The following is a 25,821-nucleotide window of genomic DNA, read 5'->3' on the forward strand; positions in this document are numbered from 1 at the left end:
CACTCGCAGGCTTGTACATTTTCACCCTGGGAAATTAGCAACAAAGCCCGATCTGTCTCGTGGCTGCTTTGCACTTTCCGAGGGCGGCCGTACTTGACTGAGCTGCAGAGCAGGCACACGAGAGCCGGCGAGGGAGGGAGGGAGAGGAGGAAAGGAGAGAAGAGGGGAGGGGTGGGGGCGAGAGGTAAATAGTCTTAAATCGGAAGGGAGCTGCTTCTCCGCGGTCTTGACAAGCGCTGCCTGGGCTCCGCCGGCTCAGTAATAACTGAGTGACCTTTTCTCTGGCCGTATTATGTCTGGCTGGGAAGGGATTGCATTTTGCAGCTGAGAGCCGGGGCTTCCTTCTGCTCGGCTCCTCGCACGCTGCCGGGGTAAGTTGTCTCGAGCCAGGACGGAGAGAGACGGCCTCGGACTGCAGTTGCCTAAAAGGAGGACACCTGTGGCTCGGATGCGGTCAACACCATTACTTGGCGGATCCTTGAGGACCTCATTATTTTAAACTTAAAAAAAAAAAAATAGAGATTCCCTCCCCCGTCTTTTTTTTTTTTTTTCAAACAATGCTTCTTTTTGACCTTTCCCAAGGAGAAGCGCTACAAAGCAGCCACTGTGCTTACTGAACGGCCTCCCCCTGCATCGCTTAATTGAGAAGGTAAGTGCGGCAACTGTGTACACACGCGGCGGCTTATTTGTGCTGTGTGTGTGTGTGCGGGTGCGCGCGTGCGTGTGCGGAGGTGGGTATTTTTTTGCTTCCCCAGCCTCTCCTAATGAGGCGTAAACTGGAGCTGCAGCCCGGCTCCGCACTGCAACTTTCACTCGGGCTGCGGGCTCTACGGAGACGGTTTTGTTTAAATCATGTGAGGCTTCATTATTTTTATGATGAGACATGAAATAGATGCAGGCGGAAGAGGTTGGTGGAAGGAGGGAGAGCGGCTGCGGCGCGGAACGTCTCAAGTAGGACTTGAGTGGATAATAGTCAAAGTTCCCCAGGAACTGCAGCATTTCCACACCCCTGACTCCCGGGCAGAGGGGAGCGGGGAGAGTTTGCAATAGGGGAATGTCTGCTCCCAGCCCGTAGGAAGGAAATTCAGTCCTGGGGGGGGGGGGTTGGGGACCCCTCCCCCCTTACTTGCTGGAATTTGTGACACTCCTCCACCCCCCACCCACCCCCCGCCAAGAAAAGAGTTGAAATTACAATCTTTTGGTTCAAGTTGACACTTCTGTCTCTCCCCACGCAGCTATAATAACAAAATGTTGCTCCTTTGCGATGGATGGAAAAGTGACTGTGTTTGGGGATGGGGGTGCGGGGAGAAGTGGCCGGAGGAGAGAGGGTCCCTGGAACAAGGTGCCTATGTCCTACTAGGTTGAGACTCAGACTGATGCAGCACATTTTTACGGGGGCTACCCAGATTGCTGTTATGAAATACAAGTCAGATTTATGATCTTTTTCATATTGAACATGATATGCTATGCTAACGCTGCATGTGACAGTTTAATCAAATCCATTTGTTACCAGGAAGCTAAAAGGGGCCGCTGGGATTTTAGGATTATGGGCAGAGTTAGAGAAGCAAGTGGCTTTGTCATTCGCCATCATTTTGCACACTGCCACACCGCGAGGGGCTCCGTGTGTGCGCCGTGTCTTGTCTGGCCGCCCTCATCCCTTCCCCCACCCCCTGCCGCCACTCCGACCTGCTCCCAAAGTGGCTTCACAATAGTCGGTCCTCGGCAGTGTAGGCTGCGCACCAGGTCCACACTTGAGCCAAATCGAGGAGACCCCCTTCCACTTCTACCTTTGGGCTTGGTGCTCAATGCGAAGCTGCTGCAACTCCAGCACGCCTAAGTCAACTCATGCAGAAAAAGGAGAAAAGTTTTGGTAAGGTTACAATCTATCATAGATGCACTTTGCCGGCGCTCTGCACTCTTGGCTGCTCAAAAGCCTTTCTGCCCTTCCTTTGCTTTTGTGTCTTTCTAAAAGATCCGAAATATTATTGTTGTAACTGCTTTGAAAGACTGCTGCTTAAACCAATTAATCTTGCGAGGTGCAACAAATACTGCTACATTCTTTGCAAACCATCCCTGTGTGGCTGCAGAGACACAACCACAAAAGGCTGGAGCATAAACTCCGCAAGGGATTCTTTGTTAGAGTGTATGTATGTTTCTTATTTTTTTTTTTTATTTTGCATGTGAGCTGCATCAAAATTGAACTCAGTCTTGCAAATCTCTTGTTGGCCTTTGCCAAGCACTAGCACTTTGCTGCCATGGTAACTGTAATTAAACTGATAAGAGTGGAAAAATGTCAGTATCTCTGAGCCTTGCAGCTGCATTGGAGAAAAAGGGAATCAAATTGGTTCCCAGCTCCATTGCTCAAAAAGGGAAGGGGGGGTGGAGGGCAAGGGAGGGGGGTGGGAGTTGAAGGGGCAGAACAGAGTTAAGCAGCTCCAGTGCCTGAGATCTGGGGACATCTATTTGCATTGTTGTCCCTTAGGGGGCTGCAGCCTGTAGGGATGCTCTGGGCCAGTGAACAGAGAGAAACAAGCTTTTAGGCCCAATCCAGTTTTCCAATCCAGGTTGGGGGCTGGGGAGAGGATGAAGATGGGCAGGAGGAGAGAAAATCTTTTGTTTGGTACCTCTTGGCAATCGAATGGCCGTGTTGGCCAAATTCTTTTAATCTGTGTCACTGCTCCCAGCTGCAGAACCTGCATTCCCATTTTAGCATCTTTCTGAGGCACCTCTCTCTTCCAACCCCCTTTATGTATTCCCTCTTCCTGTTCCCTCTCCCAAATTGTTCTCTGTGAATTTTCCGACAGGGACAAAATGTTTTCCATTCACTCTGTGCAGTTAGTCCAAAAATATAAAAGACTGTCTAAGTGCTGCAAATCTTTTATTATTATTATTATTTTTTAAACCCCTGTGTGTTGTGGAGTTGTGGTTACTTTGTTGTGTTAACTACTGAAGCTGAGACTGTGCGGATGAATGGCATAGAACAAGGGAACATAATGGAGGCAATCAACCGTTAGGCCGCCTCACAATGCAATCCAGGCAATTAAAAGCTCACCAGAGTTTAAATGAAATGGTTCTACTTATTTCTGCACACCACACTGCACAGGCTATTATTTATGTCTTTTTTTTAATTATGATTTCCCTTAAACTGTCAAATAACTCAGAATGGCAGGGTCTCAGAGGCAATAAGAATTTCCCTCAGAACAATTTACATGCCAATCTAAAACTAGTTATGAGTTCTGATGTGCTATGAGCAACTTGTGAAATGTTTCTCAGCTCCGAACACATAACTCTACCCAGACGTGTTCTTCTGGAAGAAGAGGGGAGGCCGCTGACTGCTTTATGCCTTTTGGGCACATGGCAATGTGGTGACTACAATATAGTTCTTTTTCTACAATTGCTAACTTGCGTAGAATTTAAAAGATTCCATTTTCAAGAGAAATGCCACGATGTTCTCTAAAAGAAGGTACCGAGATGGAGTGTATAATATCAAACTCCTTTTATGCCCAAGGCCAAATAAAATGTAAGAGTTTCAGATATTAATTGGCCTCGGAGTGCTAAATTAAAATGTCAACACAACAAAAACATTTTGTGCAGACAAGCAGGGTAGTGTTTCTTGTGCCAAATGTTGGTATCCCCTATCTTGGTTACAAAACATTTTGAATAAAGATAGTGACCTTCTACACTTGATGATAGAAACACAACTATGAGAAGTAGAGCTTAGCTACTGCTCAGAAGGATTTAAAAAAAATTTTCATCTTTGAGCTTTGTGGTTTAAAAAATTAATAATCTGATGAACTAGAGAATTAGCATAGCTACACTTAATATATCTCTGGATGTTTTCAATAATGAAATCCCGAATTTCATTTAGTAAATCAAAATTTCCCCCTCCCCCCAGGTATATGGTTAAGAGGCACTTGGGTCTGTTCTGCACTGTAATTAATGGGATTCATTCCTTATGGAACCTTGCTAGAAGAGGATAACTAGTTCTGATCAAAGAAACTTCATTTGTTAGAAGTTCTAGAGAGTGAGATTTAGCAGAGCTATCAAGGGTTATGATTAATCTACACTAGGCCCTTAGCTCCTTCAAAGGAAGGGAACAGAAAGCAGGCTATAGGGATACCACCTGCTCTTCTGTACAAATCCAGCTGCTAGTCTGCAGCTCCGGTGACTACGGCTATGCATATGATGTAGAAAGAACAGCTACCTTGCTTTTTTCCCTGCCATTCCCTACTCTACTGCTCTACTAGACAAGTTATTTTCTAATGAAAGTTCAGAATCATAACAATATTATGTGCAATTCATGTATTATCTGTCACTAGAAAAGTTGTTCAGCTGTGGGGATGCCTTGATGTCCCTTATCAGTGTGATTTTTTTTAAAAAAGGTGGTGAAGGTTATGATGGAGGTGAAGCCTTCATCATAAGGTATCAGAAGAAATTGGAGAAGGTTTAGCTATTTTGGAGAAGGGAAATGCCCCAAAAATGCGGATTATAGCTTGGCATTTCTTTTCTTGAAACTCTTTCAAATGCATGCACATTTTGTATTTTGTGTCCTTCTACATCCCAGTCTAAAACTTGGTGCCTAGGATAGGAAGCGTAGTATAGCACAAGGATCATTGAACTATAAGAAGGTCCACAGCTCGATTGTCATTCAGCTTTCACCGAGTCCCTTAACCTCTTGTGGGCCTCTGTAACATAATTTGTAAAACGAGGGAATTTGAAATTGATGATGTCTGCAGTATTTTATAGTGCTTAAAATGAGTTATTTGAGAAATATGAGGCTTTGAATAGTTGGTCCAGGTTCTTTTTGAGGCTGGGCATTTAATACCTAGGAAATAAGAAGAAACCCAAAGGTGTATATCCATTCACTGGAAAGATTTCAATCAAGTTGTAAAACCCATAGAACGCAACTAGATTCCTTATTTATGATGGTGATAATCTGTAAAATATATAAATTCCTGTATGTCTCACATAGTATGTATAACATATGTAAATAATATATTTATGTGTGTTTGTATAATTTTATATATTAATATATTTGGATGTTGCCTTCTATTGTTTCTTCTTTCTCCTGTAAAATAAATAAGTGAATGTTTCTGGTGATAAATTATATAATCCTGTGCATTAGTTTTAGATAAAAGCATGCAGTATTTAGTTAAGTAATCTGCCATTAATATAGGCGCGGACTGATGCTTGTGAGTATAAATCTTTTTTATTTTAACATAACAAATATTTTGAAATATCAAGGACACGGAAGGAAGCATTTGGATGCAAACAAGAAAATAGGGTAGATGAGCTTTTGGGGAGTCTATAATGTGTACTTAACTATAAACATCTCTGCTGCTGAGTAAGGCTTGTGTAATACCATACTGGGTACATTCTCCTTCCACCATCAAGTACATATTAAGTGAAATTTTTAACTACTTAAGCAAAACTCCTTTTTGACTTCTGTAGACTGTGCATGGATTAGTTTGTTAAATAGCTTTCTTTTCAGACTGTTAGCCATTCACTCACATCTTCCTAAAGGAACTACTCTATGTGGAGAATGAGGACGCTATGAAATGATTCAGTGTTACTTAACTTCATATATGTACTGTCAACTTGCCATGCACAACATGAATTCATTATTATCACCATTTTATATGTGTGTCTTTACAAATGATTTAATAAGGACTTTATAAAGTTTGAGACTTTTTGCTCCCCAAATTTAGTTTAAGTACAGCCCTAAAAAAGAAAATCTAACACGTGTAGAAGAAGGCAATATTAAATATTTAACTTGTCTGAAGTCTTTTGACATCTTTTTATTCTGTCTGGCAGTCTCAGCTCTCTTTTTTGTTTTTGTCTTCCTTTAGGTATACAAATGCTCTCAGTCCAGCCAGACACCAAGCCGAAAGGTTGTGCTGGCTGCAACCGAAAGATCAAGGACCGGTATCTTCTAAAGGCACTGGACAAATACTGGCATGAAGACTGCCTGAAGTGTGCCTGCTGTGACTGTCGCTTGGGAGAGGTGGGCTCCACCCTGTACACTAAAGCTAATCTTATCCTTTGTCGCAGAGACTATCTGAGGTAGGAATTATCCTTGCGCACCAGTGATGACTGGATGCCTTTTAAAGTACTTTTGTAAGTGTATTTTTTGTTTGTTTGTTTGATTTCCTTACTACCAGCTTATATTCCTGAAAGATGTTGACCTGTCAGCCTTCAAAATGTTGCCTAGCGTGTGCTACCTAAATTACTTAAAGAACAGCTAACAAACCGCAGTGTCTAAAATGTTTCAGCTTGGCTTGCCTGCACACTCGTATTTAGGAAACAGTTATTCCACGGCCTGCATTGAAGCAGCCAGTGAGCGTCAAGGATGTGTTTGGTAGCAATCAGCATACAAGTTTCTCCTTAGAACCTAAGAAGAAAGGTAGGCTGAGCATAACACAAAGAAATGGATTAGTTGTTTGGTGAAACACTTTAACTCTTTATTTTTTTAAAAGTCTAACTTGAACATACTATGCAAAATAGCCTAACTATTGCCTCTTAGTTGGACTTGAATTTATTCTTCTAAAGTTGTTCAGCTCTCCTTTCTGTTTCAGGTTTGTCAGAGGAAGTCAGGTGCAAATTCTTCACTGGTAATTACTAGTGTATTTATTATACAGGTTTGAAAACTTTTCCCAAGAGTAGATATATCTTCCCCCTACCCATGACTTTCTAAATGGTCATCACAAAGACATCACTGAGCATTGAACAGCCTCAGACTTGCCAGTAGTTTTATGAATAATAACAAAGACCCCCATCATTATGGGGAAATGATAGCCACACTCCAAACTATAAGCATCTGAACAGTTTCAGGACAATGAGGATTATGAAGCCATGAAGCCAACTAAACTTGTTTCCCAGCATTAAGGACTCAACACAGAACTGCTGCTGCAGAAAAATTATTTTGCTTTTCAGGCAACTTTGCGACTTGCTTCAGCTGCAAATTACTTATATTAATAAAGTAGGATCTATCAAATTAGGGAAATGATATATGGCATCATTTGGGTTTTCATATTTAATACAATTAATCATTTTTCTAGTCTGACATTAAGCGATTTATTTTGAATTTTTTCCCTTATGACACAAAATTTATCAATCAGCAGTAACTCCTTAACCATCTTGGTCATTGGGGGAGGTGTCATCTAAAGAATTTGGCCCTTCTTAGTATATAATTCAGTTATTTTCAGTCAGATTCAATCTTTATATATAAAAATGTATTGCTTGATTAATAGTAGTTACAAGAGGGTGAAGCCAGTGCTGTTTATCAGATTCGACTCTTTCTCGCTCTTAGGACTGCCTCATCTGACAGCCTCCTGACTAATTATGACCACTTGTTACTACTTCTCTGTGTTCCAAGTGCACAAAATGCACGCAAGGTGCCAAGAGTGAGAAGTAACTCTCCCCAGCCAGAATTTTCCTCATTGTGTTGGCACAACTAATCAGAATTAACGTATACTGTGATTTCTTTTAGAACTCTCCAGTCTTTGAACTTTTCTCTTTGAAATAAAAATTTCTCCTCTGCTCATTGTGAATGAGAGCCTCATTTCCACATAAAGCATTTGCATTTGCTTTTCGTGATTTCACATTGCTTTCTAGTTTTGCTTTATCTATGCTGATAGTCACAGCTTTCTGACTCCTTTTGACTTTTACATTTGTTTACAATTTCAGTATCTCGAGTGGATTCATGTTACAATTCCAAACAAGAAGTTTATGTAGTACAGGTGTTTTCATGAACAAAAGAGACAAAACTAAACTTTAAAGAAAGTTACTTGAAATTTCTAGGCTTTTAAAATCAAAAAGATAAATTCGCCAATGAAATACCTGTATTGTGAGTGAAACTGCTTTGCAGTTGTCAACATAGCAGTGAGCAGAGCAAGTAACCTTAGATTTGTTTTATTTTTCTTTACGGTAGGAAAAAACATGATGTTAAACCGGTGCTTACTTAGTCTCAAGTAAGTGTTTTGTTGAAGAGAATTTATCAAAATAGTTTTCATATCAGAAATCTTTATATCTCTAAAAGAGTGTATGTGGCTTTTTGTGGAATAACTTTTAGTTAATTTCTGTTAGGCTCAAACTTTTCATGCTAGTTAACTTATTAAAAATATTTTGTACTCTTTCAAATACAAACCCTCGTCCCGATTGCCAATATATTCATTTCTTAGAGTACAATTTCCTCTTAAATTGGTCATTACCACATTAATGGTCAGTTGTTATGTTAACAGCCTAAGGGTTGTTAACATTTCAAACTAAGTTGTTAACAGCAAGCTTATCCCTTATTTAAACTGAACGTTTGTTGTATATAACTTGACTTCTTTGGCAACTTCATCAACACTTAAAATTGCAGAAGTGAAATAGAGAATTGGTGTGTGTGTAAAACACTGTGTTATGTGTTACAGATTATGCTGCAGATGTAGTATTAGTTTTATGTAGAAAGCATGTGTCTCAATGAAATTGTGTAGATGTTCAATAGCATTACGTCTCTTGGCAGATTAAAATAGTCTGATTCTGTATGTTAAATCAACCAGTAACAGTCAAGCAGATTTTATTTACAATTTTTTAGATTATGGATAATCTGGAATGTTTATTAAATGCTTACTGTGTGAGAGGTATAATTTTAGGGGATGGATGAAAAACAGAGGTACATCAAAAGTTGTTACTGATTATTTACTTAATTACATAAAATCTGTAACATGATCAGTGAACAAGTAATAGTCTGTGGCTATTTTCCTGAGTTTTGAAATTAATTTTTCTCATTTTCCTCCTAGTTCAGCATATATCTTTTCTATATTTTGTATAGCCAATGTTGAACTATTTAATTTTGGCCTTTGGATAATATGTAATTTCTTTGAGGCACCAAACAGGCCATAATAACTTACATATTTGTATTTCTCTGTTTAAGTCACTAGGCACCTAAGTAGGAATATGGAAAATGATAAAGAAAAAAGTAGTTTACTTGTACTAGTAAACTATTGGATATAAGTATTATCCTCAACCAGATAATTTTTCATATCTAGAGAAAAGTAAAATATTTTTACCAACTGTAGTTAACTTCCTAAGAAACTTCTCCCTCCAAAAAAGAAAGTAAGAAAAAAAGAAACATTTCTAATTATGAGCAATGAGACTTGAAGGTGTGTGTTTTATTTGTGTTACTTTGAATAGTGATAATGACATATTCTTACAAGTTCTTTGAATGATGATTTGAGATATTAAATAGTATGAAAATGTAAGAATTTAGATTGTAAGATATTTCAGGTTATAGAAGCTATTATTACAGAAAATTTTATTTTCTTTCAGTTTTCTGTTTTGTGGCACATTTTCCTATATTTAAGAAAAAGGAAAGAAAAATATTCTTTAGTTTGTGCATTGAGTTTCAAATCTTAACAGCGCAATTGTTCACTTTCCTTAACTGGACTGGTATAATCTTTCATTTTTGCTGTCGTATGACACACATATCTGATGAGACAGAATTTACCCATTTGTAGGATTTTTTTCCTCCTTCGGAAACTCATTAAATAAAGGAAGAGGATTGACTTTTTAAAACCTTCTCTAACACACTTTCTACTGGAAACCATGAAGTCAATCTGCCAGTCAATATTTACATGCCAAGACCCAGAAATATATCTGTTAAAAATGTATTCAATGCATTTTAATTTTTTATTTTTTAAAGGTGAGCTTATGCCAATTTAGACTTGGAAGCATCTTTGTACCTTAAATTAGAGCTCAATATATTGTCTAATGTAGTTTAAAAAATTGTTGCAAAAATTATAGCAAAGTTTTAATAATAATGTTTAAGAGACTCTTAGCAGTGTTATCAGCCTTATTTCAGTTTGGAAGATATGAATAAAGTAGTCATCGTATAACCAGAGTTTTAGAATTAGGACTTTGTGGCAAGCATTAAATAGAACAAGGAGAAATATCAAAATACTTTACTTTTCAACTTGAAAGCAATAAAGAATATCTGAACTGACCACTCAAATTTTGGGGCATTTTTTGCTTGTTTTTTGTTTAAGCCTGCAACTTCTTGTGGTATGTTTTAAGCATTAAGTGGATATATCCTGTATCTTGTATCTCTATGAATGATATCCTGCCAGAGAGTTTATTCAAAGCTGTTTGCTGTGGTATGTGCCATGGAAGCTGCTTATAGCTGTTCCTATATAAGAAGCTGTAAAATGTCTTATATAAAATTTAATGCAATTTGCTATTTTTATATGTGAGGATAATTTGTTTAAAATGGAACAACTGGGAAAGGGTGATGCTTCATGCTTCACTATAGTTGCCAATTAACTAAAATGATTTGAAGCTTGCTATGCTGACTACAAATTTTATATGCTTTAATATAATAATATAATAACTCTAAAAGCAAGAATTAAAATGCTACATAGAGTATAAATCTAGCTATAACTTTATTTCACACTGATCAAACCTGGTGCTTCTAAATTTTTATATAAGGTTAAATTTATATTGGTACATAATTATAGCCTTAAAAGTAAATATGAATACGCTGTTAATATCATTTTATCTGGCAATTCACAGCACAGATTCTTTTTTAATGTTGAATAAAGTATGCATTCTTTTTTCCTTCATTGCCATCTTTTTAACATTAGGTATTTGGAAATACTTCCCCTGGAAAGCAGCAAATTATTATTATTTGAAAAATCACTTCATTGTTTTAAATTCTGAAAACTTAAGCCTTCATATGGATTGAAACTCCTTACAAATAAACTTTTTCTTTACGAGCTTCATTTGAACTCTTTAAACATATTATAGTCATAAGTTTTATCATATTTAAAGGTCTAAGTTAATCTTAGTATTATGAAATATTTTGACATATAAGTATATTGGACTCCATGATCTATCAAAAATGCTCTGTTATATGAATTACCTTATTTATAGCTTCATAAAAACTAGCAATTTTAAGTCCATTTTCCCCTTTATTGTAGGAAAACATTATTTAATTCTGTTTCAGACATTTTAGGATGAAACTACTCATGCACCAGTATAAATCAGGAGTGATAATTTTGTTTTTGTGCAACAAAACAAAATGAGAGAGAATACCCCTCACTCTGGAAAAAAAAATAGGTGGATTCAGACTAGACTTCCTAAGCGACAACTTCCGTATAACAATTTGTGTTAAAAATATTTGATGCACATATAGAATTTCTTCTCATTTGTAAATATATCTACAGTATTTTTCTATACTTATTTCTATAATACATCCATTTTCAGTGAGTGTTTATGTATTTAATGTAATTATTTTACTTTTGTGGTTTTTTGTTTTGGGTTGTTTTATAAACTTGAGATATTTGCACTGAAAATTCCACCACCATACCCCAAGAGTATTAAAAATACTTTACACTGTTTCTACATCTTTACAGTTTTTTATCTTTTTATAATGCATGGAATACTTCAGTCAGGATAGTTTTTACACATAAGATGGATAAGTTAGACATACCTGACTTAGCAGAAAAATATTCTGTTTCTACAAGTATATTTAGGATTAAATGCATCTGGAAGAACTACATTTGAGAATTGCTAAAATTGCTTATTTTGCACTTTATAAATACATAGAATTCTGGGAAAGAATCTCTATTTTTGGTTGCTCTTAGAATATATCAAAGTAAGCCAGCACTTCATTTATAAACTCACCATTAACTTCCATTAAGTGACTAATAATAAATTTTAATGCTGTGTTTTGACTGCATAAACATAATTTGTTAAGGAATCTCATTTGAAAAATATGCTGAAAGTAGTAATTTTGTAAATGGTTTTGATGAATATATAAATTGTAGAACTGTATTATGTAGTTCAGTTTTCTGCCTCCCATAAAAATTATATAGCCTAAAAGAAGAATTGCACCAACCTAAACGACCGTTGTGTTTTCCTTCATTACATTGTGAGGCATTGAAGCCTTATTTTGGTATTTGGTATGAAAATATTTTTCCGGTTTCTGTAAGATTGTCTTCTATTATTTAAACTCACATACTGCAGCGTCATCCCATCTTCCAAAAAAATTAGCTAACATTTCTCACTTTTATCAATACATATTAAAATATATGAAGTGTAAATACTGGAAAAGATCTAGAAAACAAAGCAAGTGAAAATAAAAATAGCAAAACTCTGTTCAATTGTTCAGATATTTTTTTTAAAAATAGCATTTGCGTTAGCCATGTTTAAAAAGGCATTTTTCTTTCTTTTTTATTTTTTAGTTTAATTGCCTTATAAAACCTGGTTTATATAAGTGATTACTCCTGCTGATACATGAAGTTTCCCCTTGTTAAGCATTTGAAGAAGTGTGGGTGTATATACGCATGCTGCACGTACGGAGATTAGAATCTACATAACCTTAGAATGGACATTACTCCTTTTCATCATTGACTTTAGCCAGATACCATAATTTGGTAAGCTTTGAAACTTGTAAAATCCAGATACTTGACGGCAGCTAATTTCTTAGTACTGCAAACTATAGGACTGATCTATTTTTATAGGATCTTCATTCTAAGATGAAAGACAAGTTTTATAAATGTATAAAATGCCTAAATTTATTCCTTTTTGATTTTTATCATCCAATTCTGTTCTTCTCAGCTCTGTTAGAGTTTGGGAGTTTGATACTATCTGTTCTTCTATTTCTACTATTGTAATGTACTTGTACTTGTTTTGATAATTAACCATAAATTTCTCTTTTCAAAGTTTTTTTTTTTTTTTTTTTTGAGACAATGTCTCACTCTGTCGCCTGGGCTAGAGTGCAGTGGCATCATCATAGCTCATAGCAACCTCAAACCCCTAGACTCAAGTGATCCTCCTGTCTCAGCCTCCCAAGTAGATGGGACTACAAGCATGCACCACCTCTCTTGGCTAATTTTTCTATTTTTTGTAGAGGCAGGGTCTTGCTGTATTGTTCAGGCTGGTCTCAAACTCCTGGCCTGAAGTGATCTACGTTGGCCTCCCAAAGTGCTAGGATTACAGGCCCAAGCCATTGCACCTGGCCAGTTTTTCAAAATATTTATAAGAAATTTATTTTGAAGTGGAAGTTTACATTGTGAAGCAAGAAATATAACATTTAAAGTTTCATTTCTTACTTTAAAACAATCTTTTGCTTTTGGCTTTTTTCCCTTTATTATTGGTATTAATGCATAACTTTTCTCTAAAGGAATTAAGACACAAGCATATCCTTTTTGTATATTAATCAAACATATATACTGTATTCCTAAAGGACATCACTCAACTGTGTACTTACCTGTGCCACTTTTGGTTTCTGTCCTATATTATCAAAACTTCTTGATAAATCTTTTTCTTCTCAACATTTTTGTAGTTATATAAAGATTCTAAATCTTTTTGCTGAATTCCTTTGCTCTATCATGTTAGTTTTTTATGATGCAAAAATCTCTAGCTGTGGGCTTTACAAGTTTAAAATAAAATCACACTTGAGATGAATAATCATCTTGGAATAGTCAGATCCCTGATTTGAAGTTGGAAAATTAACATTAAGCTGCATGTATTAAGTTAGACTCTAATCAGCATGTGTTGTTATGATTCAATTTAATATTAAAAACTCTCCAACTGGGCTACTGGGAAAATAAAAGACTCTTAGGAATTCAAAGATTATTTGCAGAGGAGTACACCAAAGCCATATTTAAGTAAAATTGTTATTACTAATGCAGTAAAGCATCATCCACATTAAACTTATCCTATTAATAAAAACAAAATCAGTTTTAGTAAACATAAATATCAAATATGACAAGGACTAGTAAGGGGGCATGGAACTTCATAAAATGTGCTAATGATAACATTTAATAGTAATCTGAATACCACTGAGAAAAAGTAAATTCCCATCTCATTTATGCCGTGGGATCCCAACAAGCAACATCAAGAAGGGAAAGCTAATTTTAGATATCACTAGGTTATTCCTATTTTCTAAAATTTTTAGAAACAATAATGCCATGTCTTTATTTTTGGAGTTCTAACAGAGATGCATATTTATCTGTTTTTGAGATTATTTTATTCTTTTTCTTGTTTTTAAAAGATTTTGAAATCTCTCTCTCTTTTTAAGTTTCTGCTTCTAGAAAGCAGCTCACATTTCACCAAAATGGAAGCATCAAGACTTTTAAATTTAAAATACCTTATGACACTGGGCATAATACTTATTTTGTATTTATCAACTGCTCAATACAAATGTATTCTGACCAATGGCTATGTATGAAGACCAGGTAAAATGAGTGGATTAGTGTCTCTTCCTTTACTTGGGAGGGTGAGAGTAGGGAAATGAATGGAAAAGCAGTCATAACTTCTAACGCTAAACATGTGAGTATTAGTTTCAATGGGCAGGTTTATTTGCATTTCGCAGGTAAGAAGCTCAACTATATTGTGAACATAATTTTAAAGCTGTAAGTATTGCATGCCAATATCCACTGAGGATCATTTGCACTTTGGGAGACATAAAGAAATGACAAATTATTGAATTGCCTCAAAACTTATAAACTAGTATTTTCTGTGGCCATTTGTTAGAAAAAATTTAGAAGGATTCTGAGCTAGAAGAATACTTCTTTCCACAGTGCATCCTTGCTGAAAGGGTGGTATTGGGTTTTTACATTTGTGATTACATGCTTTGCTATCTCTTTAACACTTTTAAGATGAAACCATTTAGTCTTGGAAATATTTGAGTGCCAATACCCCACTCCTATAAATAATGAATGGTAAGATATATTTCTAATTAATTTTATACATAAAATTTATCAATATTTTGCTATATGAAAAATAAGGTATTCAGTCCAGGAAATTTGAGAATAACTTAAGGGCAAATTAGTTTTCAAATTTTTACAACTGATAGACATAGTCACCCTTGTTATTAAATAACTAAGTAAATATACCTAAAGAGGTTTATTCTAGTTATAGCCCATGGAACCAATATAGAGAATGAAAAGAAGTATGACCAGGAGAGATGAGGAAAAGTTTTGAAGAAGGGAGGTTATAAGTAATAAGTAAAAACTGGAGTTGGTAAAAATCTTTTCGTAAGCCAGTAGTCCTATTATAAAAGCTGAGTTTTGAGCTATATAGTTAAATTTTGGGTGCAGAATAAGAGTTAGCTTGTAATTTTCATGCTATTTATTTTGTTCCATCTCTTATCACAGATATTGGTAAACTATCAATAATTGATCCCACCCCTCACAAAATACTTGACATCCCTGTCCCCCTTTTTTCATTCGGCAAATATTACTCTGTATATTCTAGGTATTGCACATGGCCTGGAGATACAGCACTGAATAAAACACAAAAATACCTGCTCCCCTTGTATGGTTTATATTCTAGTTAGGGGAAGTAGATAATAACAAGATGAGTATAAAATACATTAGGAGATGATAAATACTACCAGGGAAAATGAAGCAGTATAAGAGGTTTGTGGGATTTGTGTGTGTGTGTGCATGTGTGCGTGTGTGTGTTGGGGGTGGATTTGAAATGCTAGAGAGGGTAGACAGGGATGGCCTCATTGAGATGATGACTTGAGTTATGACCTGAAGGCAGGGAAGGAGCTGGCCACGAGTGTGTATGGGCAGGACATTCTGGGCACAGGGAAAGGCCAGTAAAAAGGGACTGGGATGGGAGCTTCGCTGACATGTTTGAGGAACATCGAGGTTGCTAGTGCAGCTGGAGTGGTTAAGGGCAGGAGAGGTGAGGATGAGCGGCAGGCGCTGTGGGCCTATTGTACCCCCGTCACTGACACAAGCAAGAATGCCCCTGTGTATTTCTAAATGTCCCCTAGGAAAGTGATAATACTTCCGTTTGAGAATCACTGTAAAGCTTATTCAGTTAGGCTGTTATGGAATCCATTTCTTTTGGGATTACAGAACTCATCTGCTGAATTGAATGGGATTATTTTTCATGTATTATTTACTGGAAGTTTTCTTGGGTATCTTTTTATTTGGCCTCATTGATGACCCGATGTGATTAAGTAATAGTTGTGAAATATGAATCTGAAAATAGACCTCAGGATTTAGTGACCTGACTGTTGGTTGCTAATCTGTGGGTGATGGTATACTTGTATGTTTGATTTTAAGTTGATGCATCTACATTCATCTACTAATATGGTTAATTAACTGTTTATGCAGCATAGTATTGCAATGTTAAATACAAAGAAATGCCTGTATTGATGAGCTAGGGCTGCCAACACAATGTTCATAAGAGTCACATCTTGGCCAAAAATATCATTAAACGCTGTCCTGATCACAATGTAACTGACGGTTTTTAAAACCTTAGGTAATACAAATTGCCAAGATGTGGATTTTTCAAAGGCTGTCAATTTTCTACTCTTAAATTCAGTTATTTTATGTCTGAGGGGTGAACTTTCTTTTCACTTATTTTTCTTTTGAAACAGGGCCTCACTCTGTTGCCTGGGCTAGAATGCAGGGGCATCATCATAGCTCACAGCAACCTCAAACTCCTGAAGTCAAGGGATCCTCCTTCCCCAGCCTCTTGAGTAGCTGGAACTACAGCCTGCACCACCATGCCCCACTAATTTTTTTCTATTTTTTGTAGAGATGGGGGTCTCACTCTTTCTCAGGCTGGTCTTGAACTCCTGGCCTCATGTGATCCTCCCACCTGGGCCTCCCAAAGTGCTAAGATGACAGGCATGAACCAGGTGCATGGCCTTTTTCATATTTTTAAAGTCAAGCCAAGCCCTACTTAACTCAATTATTTCTTAGTTCCTAGTACAAAACATTTAAAATAACATTTTTGCTCTGGTTATCATAAATGATTCTAAATCCAGCATTTAGAGAAAATACATAAAAGACATTATTTAAAACAATTTTGTAAAGCATAATCTTGATGAGATGACATAAATGTTCCAGTGTTGTTTTTGCTTATGTTTCCCACCCCTAACCTAACACTAACTATTGTCAGTTATTTATCAAGAAGAGCTAAACATTGATCTTCAAAACTAAAAGATTAATACTCATTTCTATTTATTAGTGGGATTTGTATGTATAAGCCATCTTTAAAAAATTTAAAAAGTTAAATTTAAACTTGAAATACAAATCAAAGTTCTTGAGCCTGTATTTATATTTATAAAATGGGTTGGGATATCATCTTAGGTTCTTGGCTAAGAAGCTGTGTTGATGGGCCTAGAAGATTATAAAGACATGTAGGATAAATGGGTGGATTTTCAAAATGGTGGCATCTATGCTTCATGCATAAAAAAAATCCTCCACATGCTTTTTAAAAATCGAGGAGGAGGTGGTAGCCAAAGGGCTTTACCAGGCTTAATTCCTACTGTCACTTGCATCCTGGGTGCTTTTTTCTGTTACAGTTTCCAGCAGTCCTGTTGTTCACGGCAGATGAGACATCTGTTGTAACTGCTATCTTGACCTGGTTGAGTTGAAGACCCAAATTCCTAATCACTTTGTGATTCTCACCAAATCAATCAGAGCAGATCAATCTGAGCTTGATTTTAAGGAAAAGTTGTTTGGTCTTGACCTGATAGTTTGCTTGGTGTTTAAATAGTCTTGTCAGTGGTCATTATTAAACTAACAACTCTCTTTGGAATAGAGATCATGTGCTTATTTGACTAAATACATTACATGCTTTGTCTTCTTGATAAACTCTGGATTTCTGTAGTGACCTGAGAAAAAGTTATACATTTTAAAGAGATTTTAAATTAAAATTTTTTAAAAATCTTATATTTTCAGATTTATCTACTGAGTAGTAAATTGAGCTTTTCTTTTTCATCACCACCTAGTTTTTTTTTACTGATTCTCAAGTCACGAGCTTGTCGTACATTCATTTTAACACACACAGTATATTTTAAATGTTTCACTGTGTTTCTCATTATTCTACCACATTAGATATTGCCCCTCCGCTACCAATAACATTAATGCCAAATTAGTCATATATTCCTATTATGACTCATTCTTCTGCTGTTTTTATCTTCTGTGAATGTCATTTTGTTATAAACTAAAAAGTCACACCAATTCTTATCAATTCCCTAAACTCTTCCAAACAAGGTAAGGTTAGATCTAAGCCCTAGATTTTAGAGGCATGTCAAGTAGCATCGTGGTGAAGAATCCCGATTTGAAGTCCACCCCATTCTGCTACATCCCAGCTGTATGTCCCTAGGCAAATTATTCAACCTCTCCAAGCTTCAGTGTGCTTAGCTGGAAATAGGAATAATAGGGCTATTGATGGAATTGTTAGGGGTGTCCGTGGAATACCGCAGGGAAAGAGTTGAACAGACTGGCTGAGGCTCCAGTGTCAGCTTCTGTTAGGAAGGAAGAATAGCACTGAGTTATGAAGATAGGATAGTGGGGAAATTAAACATGAGGAGAAGATTAAACAAACAGATTAAGATGAGGTTTAAGAGTGATTAATAATCAAGAATATGAAAGGTTATGACTATAATAAGATCTTTTACCAACGTTGCATCTACCAAGAAGATGGGTGGGAAAATCCCTAAATACTATGTGCACTTAAAGCCATAGGGAAAAAATATTTTGTTAACAGTAGAGAGTAATGGAATTTTGAATGGGTTGTTAAATTAAGATTATAGCACACTTTATACAAATTAGTATAGATTTGGATCTTTGGGAGAATTATTGAAAATTTGGTTTCTTTTGTAACTGAAGTGATAGTTTCCTAAAATATCTTATATGCCCATGCTCTCCCCATTTTAGATGTAAAATTTCTATGGCCTTGTAAAGCATTTTATTTAATATCCCATAGGGTAGAATTATATTATAAAATTTTAGGTTGTTTTAGGTTTCCTTTATAGTGTTGATTTTTGTATCTTTTTCTCATGTGGCAAGGACAATTGAATGCCAACATCTTTTTACTGATATTCTTTTTCACAGTGTTCTATAAACATTTTGATTATATCTTTATTTTTAAAGAAATGTAAGTGTGTGCCTTTAATTTATATATATTTATAAATTGTAAATACTCCACAGTACATTTTTAAATTATAAAAACAATGTTTAAAGGATAAAAGAAAATAAATAAAAGTCCAAATAATTTTTTAAGCATCCTGGGGACTTTTGCTCTCTCAAACATCTTTCAATCAAGCATAAACAGCTACTAAGAAGGCTGGGTGCGGTGGTTCACGCCTGTAATCCTAGCACTTTGGGAGGCCAAGATGGGAGGATCGCTTGAGGCCAGGAGTTTGAGACAAGCCTGTGCGGCATAGCGAGATCCTATCTCTACAAAAAATAGAAAAATTAGCCAGGCATGATGGCACACGCCTGGAGTCCCAGCTACTTGGGAGGCTGAGGCAGGAGGATTGCTGGAGCCTGGGAGTTTGAGGTTGCAGTGAACTATGATGACACCACTGCACTCTAGCCCAGGTGACAGAGCAAAACTGTCTCAAAAAAAAAAAAAAAAAGAGAGAGAGAAAAAGCAAGTTGTTTGGTAATGATACTTTTGACTAAAAGGGGCAAATACCAATGCTTGGGAAAGGAATTGTAAGAGAAAGATGTGGTAGTTGTTTGAAAGAAAGAGACTTTCTAAGCTTGAGCTAATATGCCTTCTTCTATTCATTTAATGTTAAGTCAAGGTTTTCTTTCATGAAAAATGTGACAATGCATGTGAACTCTTTTTAGTGCTATGCTATAGCCACTGGCAACATTAATATGAGGCAGGGTTTCTCTCCCTCTCCCTGCAACCCTCCATTCAGGACACAGTGAGATTTTAGACAGATAAATGCTAAGAGAACCCTGTGTACCAAAGGCAGTGTTTACTGCATGTAATACATATCATTGTTTGTCTCCTGTAGTGAAAAATACTTGTGTCGTGCTGTTAAAATGCACTCCTGACAGACCAGTGCTTGCTATTATAGGGTCCATTGCTTAAAAAAATGATACACTGACAGAAATACAATTTAAGAAAATTTAACACCAAGGGTAGTCAACCATGTAGGCTACTATTAAGGGGCCAAAACTCAAGGCCAGGGGTTTATTTAAAAAAAGAGGCACAGTTTATTTTCTAGTAGTAGGCAAAGTTAAAAGAAAAAAAAAAAATTGAACTTGAATTCCTTGCTCTCTAGTCTGTAGAAAATTAATGAAAGCAACAGTTCAATAAGATTTTATTGCAGAAATGTTTAAGTGAAACATTTTAAGAATGCTTTGGAATTTTTAAACAGTTACCATTTGGAAAGCTGTAATACCGCCGTGCGTAACAAATTGTTAGCATTGGATCCTGGGCACACCCCGTGATTTTCTTAAAATGGGCAGTCAGAGCTGCTTAATCTGAATCACTTTGTTCATTTCATTTTTGTGTGTGTAGCTTACAAATATATTTGAGACTGACAGGTCAGCAGTACCCACAATTACTGAAACGTAAAATGTAAGCCATTGTCCAAGTACCCTTATGGGCAGAGTTTGGTAATTCATGCAGTGGATTCGTCGCAAGACCTTTTGAGAAGGAAAATAACCAAACATGAGATGTGACGAGATATGTTGGAGTTTTAGAAGAGTACAGAATGTTCTAATGAATAAACTGCTACCGAATGATGATAAAGCATGTGTTTTGAAGCTATCATATGACTCTATTCTTAGGGGAAAGAATTCCATGAATTTATATGAGATATAATATCTAATTTTACCATTTTAAAAACAAATCTGTCATCCAGTAATATTTGATGCCAACTGTGTATGGCTTGCATGTTCCTTTGGGAGAGAAAGGTTATAAAATTAATGTAAAGTAATCTGAGCTACAATAAGCTTAACTCAGGTATGAAAGAAGTAAAAAAAAAAAAAAACATTACCTACTGCTGCGGGGAGTCAAAAGATGGGTATATTGATTTCCCTACCTTGATGGTATATTCTTATTGCCACAAGCTAGGATGGGCCTTGGGAAGCAGTAGATCCTAGCAAGAAAGTATATCCAAAGATGAAATGCATTGTCTTTGCAGATGTCCTCCAGAATTCAGTTGGCCTGAATCTGACAATATTATACAACAAATTTTTCTGTGGACATAGAAGGTAATGCCTAGTATGAAATTTGCCCAGACACATTGTCCAGGGCCTCTGTGACTCAGCTGTATGTTGGAGTAGACCCAGAAATGCATGCTGACGAGGATTGCAACCCTCAGCTCTCCTCACCAGAGCCATGCAGTGGTTCTCCATTCATGCACGTGTTTCAGTTGTGTTCCTTAAATTGCATACGTGGACTTTATCCTATCATGGCTTCTCAGCACTCTGTGTTCTTGCCAAAGATTACAACTTCAAACGCTGCTTTTCAATTTTTATTTTTTAGGAAGTCGTCTGAAGGAAATAGTATTTATGGCAGATTATCACATGTTAAGCTATTTCTTCTAAGAGTTTTAAATGTATTCTTTGCATCAATCCAGAGAGCTATGTGCTTGACCTTGAACTCTGTTGTTTTGGCCCCTCCAAATTTTTCACAGAATTATATATACATCAGGGTTTTACCATCCACCTGTGTTGAAGAATATTTTATATGTATTTGATAAACAGCTGTAAAACCTTTAGTGTCTTCAGGATGCTATTCTGGACTTTGTTTATTGTATCACACAATGTCCCACAGACTCAGTTATGAAAGTTCCCTCAAATCTTAGTAGAAAAAAAGTTTCTGGGACTAGAAAGCATGAAATGGCGTTTTTCTTGGGCCTTGTGAATCATATATTTATTTACATTTTCCCTCTTTTCTTTGTTTCCTAGGAAGTCAGGATCAAATTTATTATACTTTCTAACAACTGTTTAGAACTGTATGATATGTTAATAGAATCCCCAGACTTTTGTATTTTCTTACCTATATTTTCCCTTTATTATGATATGTGGAGCTGTTTATATCATCTGAGGATTATCTTTGAAATCATTCAAATGAAATAGTTCAAATAATTGAAATGGGTCAACTACAATGGAAGAAAATACAGGTGGGAGCACAGGGCCTGGTGCATGAGAGTTGATGAAATTAATTTTCTAGTCCGAATACTATGTAAAATATAGGTGGATTCAAATAGTATTTGGAAACAATATTTAAAACATTTGTACTCACTTTATGTAGGATGATTATAGCAAATATAACCTTTCATATTCTATAATATTCATCTTTATTATCATGATTATTTAGCATAAATTAATCTATCTATCATCTATCTATTTATTTATTTTGAGACAGGATCTCACTCTGTTACCAGGCTGGAGTACAGTGGCTCCATTATGGCTCACTACAGCCTTGAACTCCTGGCCTCAAGCAATCCTCCTGCCTCAGCCTCCTGAATGGCTGGGCCTACAGGTACACATCACCACACCTGGCTTTTTGTTTTAGTTTTTTGTAGAGGTAGGGTCTTGCTGTGTTGCCCAGGCTGATCTTGAATTCCTGGGCTCAAGCAATCCTCCCACCTTGGCTTCCCAAAGTACTAGGATTACAGGCATGAGCCACTGTGCCCGGCCTCCATTTTTAAAAAATGCAAACATGCATGCAAATCTTATTTCTTGAAGCAGTAATCAATAACTTGTTTTCTACAATGATACTTTCATGTAAATAAAATAGGCTGAATTATTTAACTCACCAAGAGCTAAGACAGGAATCATTTACTCAAATGCCTCTAGGATCCAGGGCCTGGCAGGTAAAATAATGTAGTGAACAGGGGCTTGCATGCCCCATCCAAAAGGGGAGCCTGGCTTAATTCCAGCAGGCTGCACGAGTGTGGACCTAATGTTGCTGATTTCTCTGGATGAACTAGTTTTTCTGTAGATATTTAAGTGCAATCTCTTGGATTTAAGACATTGGCAACTCATTCTAATGTAGTACCCAAGCCACGAGTATGTCACCTCTTGGTCAAAAATATAAAATTCTAGTTTCAAATAATAACTGATTGGCTAAGGTGTTTGATGATCTTTTTTCCATTCTGAAGAGGGGATCACCACCCCTCATCCCACATACACCAGTTATACCTTTGCTTCAAAAGTCTCCTGGGACCTTTCCGCCTAACAAGGAGGCATGGCATTCTCTGTGAGGTGGGAGGCAGCCTCGATGGAGAAAAGTGCAGTCTTGCCTCTTCTTGAATCTCATGGTAACCATTACAATTTCCTTGGAATGAAGCAGGATATTTTCTGGGATGCTCGCTGTGCCAAATTTAAGACATTTGATGCCATCCACTTCTAAACAGGCCCCTTAACCCAATAATTATTCATCGCAGGATGAAAGACAAATCCACTCCCACCACTCCTTCACCCCCAGTGTTAATTCTGAGCTTCTTGTTTCCATTCCTTTTCTCATTCTCTGTGTATTATAGTTTTCCTGTTGCCTTCACTCAACACTTTTTTACTAGATGCTCTGGAAACCTCATGTCCTTGTCAATAACCTTTCTCCTACATCCACAGTCTTTTGGCAAGGTGCTTTTTCCATCAAAATATTGTTTTAACTGAGTTTTATCCATTGCTTTAATTGAAATTTGCCTCTTTTTTAAGGAGGCTGTTTTCTTTTCCTTTCCCTACTGTCAACAGGAAAAGTTCTGCTTATTCACGTAAGTCCTGTATTCCATGAAGCCAGGAGGAGAAGCTGATATCCTCTTAGATACAGACAACTCTTTGCACTCACTAATAAAAATGTATCCTTCATAAAACTCATACAATCTAGTTACACTACCTTTTACCCATTCCCACTGCTGTCATTCCCCTCTTGCTATAATTACAGGAGATTCTAAAAGGCTTAGAGCTCACCCATCTGAAACCAAACCCTAATTTGTTGAACCTCCTTGATTCAAATGAACATTAGCCCTCCATCCCAAAGTTACATACAGTGTCTCACCCTTATGGGAAAGTCTTCCACCTCAGGAATCTTAAACTTCATAATATCATCCTGTCTCACATGTGATACAACTGATCTTTAATTTCAGACACTCAGCTCTTCTGTTATGTCTTTTTCTCCTAATTTGGTCAAGTCTTTGAGGCTTCTGTTTTTCTCTGCCCAGTGTGAACCCAACTGTTGATCAGACAAGTCCGTATGCCTTCCATCCTCATGTCTGCTTCCGTGCCTGCACTAGCTCAGTGTTCACTGTAGCTCTAGCACTGGGAGGCCACCCCTTTTTATCTACACCTACGGTGTGGCTAAGCATTGCTAGAAACAAGCAAATCCCATAGATTGATACTCCCTGATGCTTTGTCAGATATGATGTAAATCAATCTCTTTTATCACTGTTTATATTTCATCTACTTTTCCATTTATCTTTAAATGTTTTTTATCCCATCTATGTGAATGAAGTGTTCCTATTCCTTCTAAGGCCAATTTTATATCCTTGGCTCCATTCCCTCCAATACTCTGTGGGTCTTCATTTTATGACATATCTCCTTTTTCTTCAGTATCTTTAAATCTTCTTTTCTACAGTATCTTGACCCTCAACATATGAATGTACCTCAGACTTTCCTGTGCTGAAAAAATATTCCTTTACCCCTCAAATATATGTTGGTGTTACCCAATTCCTTCATTGTCTGTCCTTGCCATTTCTACTTTCTCAGCATTATTCGCTCCTCACCCACTTGTGATTTGGCTTCTGCCTCTAACCACTCTGCTGATATTGGTTTCTCTGATATCTGATTGCTAAAGCAAATGGGCATTTTCTTAGGAATCATCTTGCAATCTCTTTTCTCTTTTAGCCGTGTTGATCACTCGTCTTTAAAACCTCTCTACTGTCTTGGATGGCATGACCCTACACAGTTCTGATTCTTTTCTGGGTGCCTTGTCCACATCAGATACTTAAAACCTCTTTCCCATCTCTTTAGGGATAGTATCCCAGAAACACTGATCTTATTATGGGATACTTATGTTTCCTAGGAGGCATTATCTGTATTCATGGTTTTAATTCTTCCTCATGTTGTGATGATTCTTAAATCCCTACTTGCAGCCCATAGCTTTCCTTCAACCTTATGCAGTGTGCATCTGGCAACTTCCTTGGTATCTGCAATTAGATGTTACACAGGAACCTCATGTTCAAAATATCTAAAACTAAACTTATATAAAATTAACATAATTTCTAGTATAGTACCTTGACTTGATAAAGATAATATAAAAATATATACAAACTAATTTTATTTTTGAATGTAGATATAAAATCTTAAAAGGCATTAGCAAATAGTCTATCAGGATACAAAATGAATAACACACTAAGAACAGGCAAGATTATTTCTAGAAAGCAGGGAATGAGCACAAGGATATGTTTCAACCTAATTCATTACATTATCCAACTGGAGGAAGAAATGCCATGGCTATAGCCATATGTCCCAGCTGATAAAATTCAGCAGCCATTTTAAAACTTCCAACTAAAGCGAAATAAGAGGAAACTAGTTAAATATAATTAAGCAAATTTACTGAAACCTAACTGCAAATTTATATTAATAAAATAGTTAATACTAAAGTCATTCCCATTAAAGTCAAGGAAGAGCCAGGAATATATACTATTTAATGTTTTTTAGCCAATGTAATAAGATAAGAAAACAAAGTAATCAATACAAATATTAAAAAGAGACATATTTTCTTTGCAGATAATTGAGAAAACTCAAGAACTGATAAGTAAATTTAGCATAGTAGCTAGAAAAAAAAAAAGGCAAATAGAATTTATAGTTTTACTCGATGCCGAAAATAAATATCTAGAAATAGAGAAGAAAAGAAATTAATAATGGTAATAAAACTGTTGAAATACATTTGCGTTAGGGTCCAGCATTCATATGAAGAATTTTTTTTTTAAAGGGAAAACTCTGCTAAAAAGATTATCCTCTATTTGTTCACATTTACTGGATAAATATCATAGAAAAATCTCAACTGGACTGAGGTAAGGCTGTTATAATATCAATGGAATTTTGA

General features: G+C 36.4%; 1 protein-coding gene across 4 annotated transcripts in view; it reads left to right on the forward strand.

The window, feature by feature from the left end:
• Nucleotides 1-25,821, forward strand: part of LMO3 (LIM domain only 3) — a 61,520-nt gene that overhangs the window by 3,123 nt on the left and 32,576 nt on the right. For 2 of the 4 annotated variants that reach the window (XM_045554252.1, XM_045554250.1), the window contains exons 2-3: nt 583-649; nt 5,850-6,063. In XM_045554252.1, coding sequence (XP_045410208.1) covers nt 5,858-6,063 — 206 coding nt within the window. In that variant the 5' untranslated portion in view covers nt 583-649; nt 5,850-5,857. The remainder of the gene's footprint in view (nt 1-582; nt 650-5,849; nt 6,064-25,821) is intronic. The other 2 variants (XM_045554251.1, XM_045554253.1) reach the window with 1 other exon arrangement.

Source organism: Lemur catta, chromosome 6, assembly GCF_020740605.2.
Source record: "Lemur catta isolate mLemCat1 chromosome 6, mLemCat1.pri, whole genome shotgun sequence".
NCBI lineage: Eukaryota > Metazoa > Chordata > Mammalia > Primates > Lemuridae > Lemur > Lemur catta.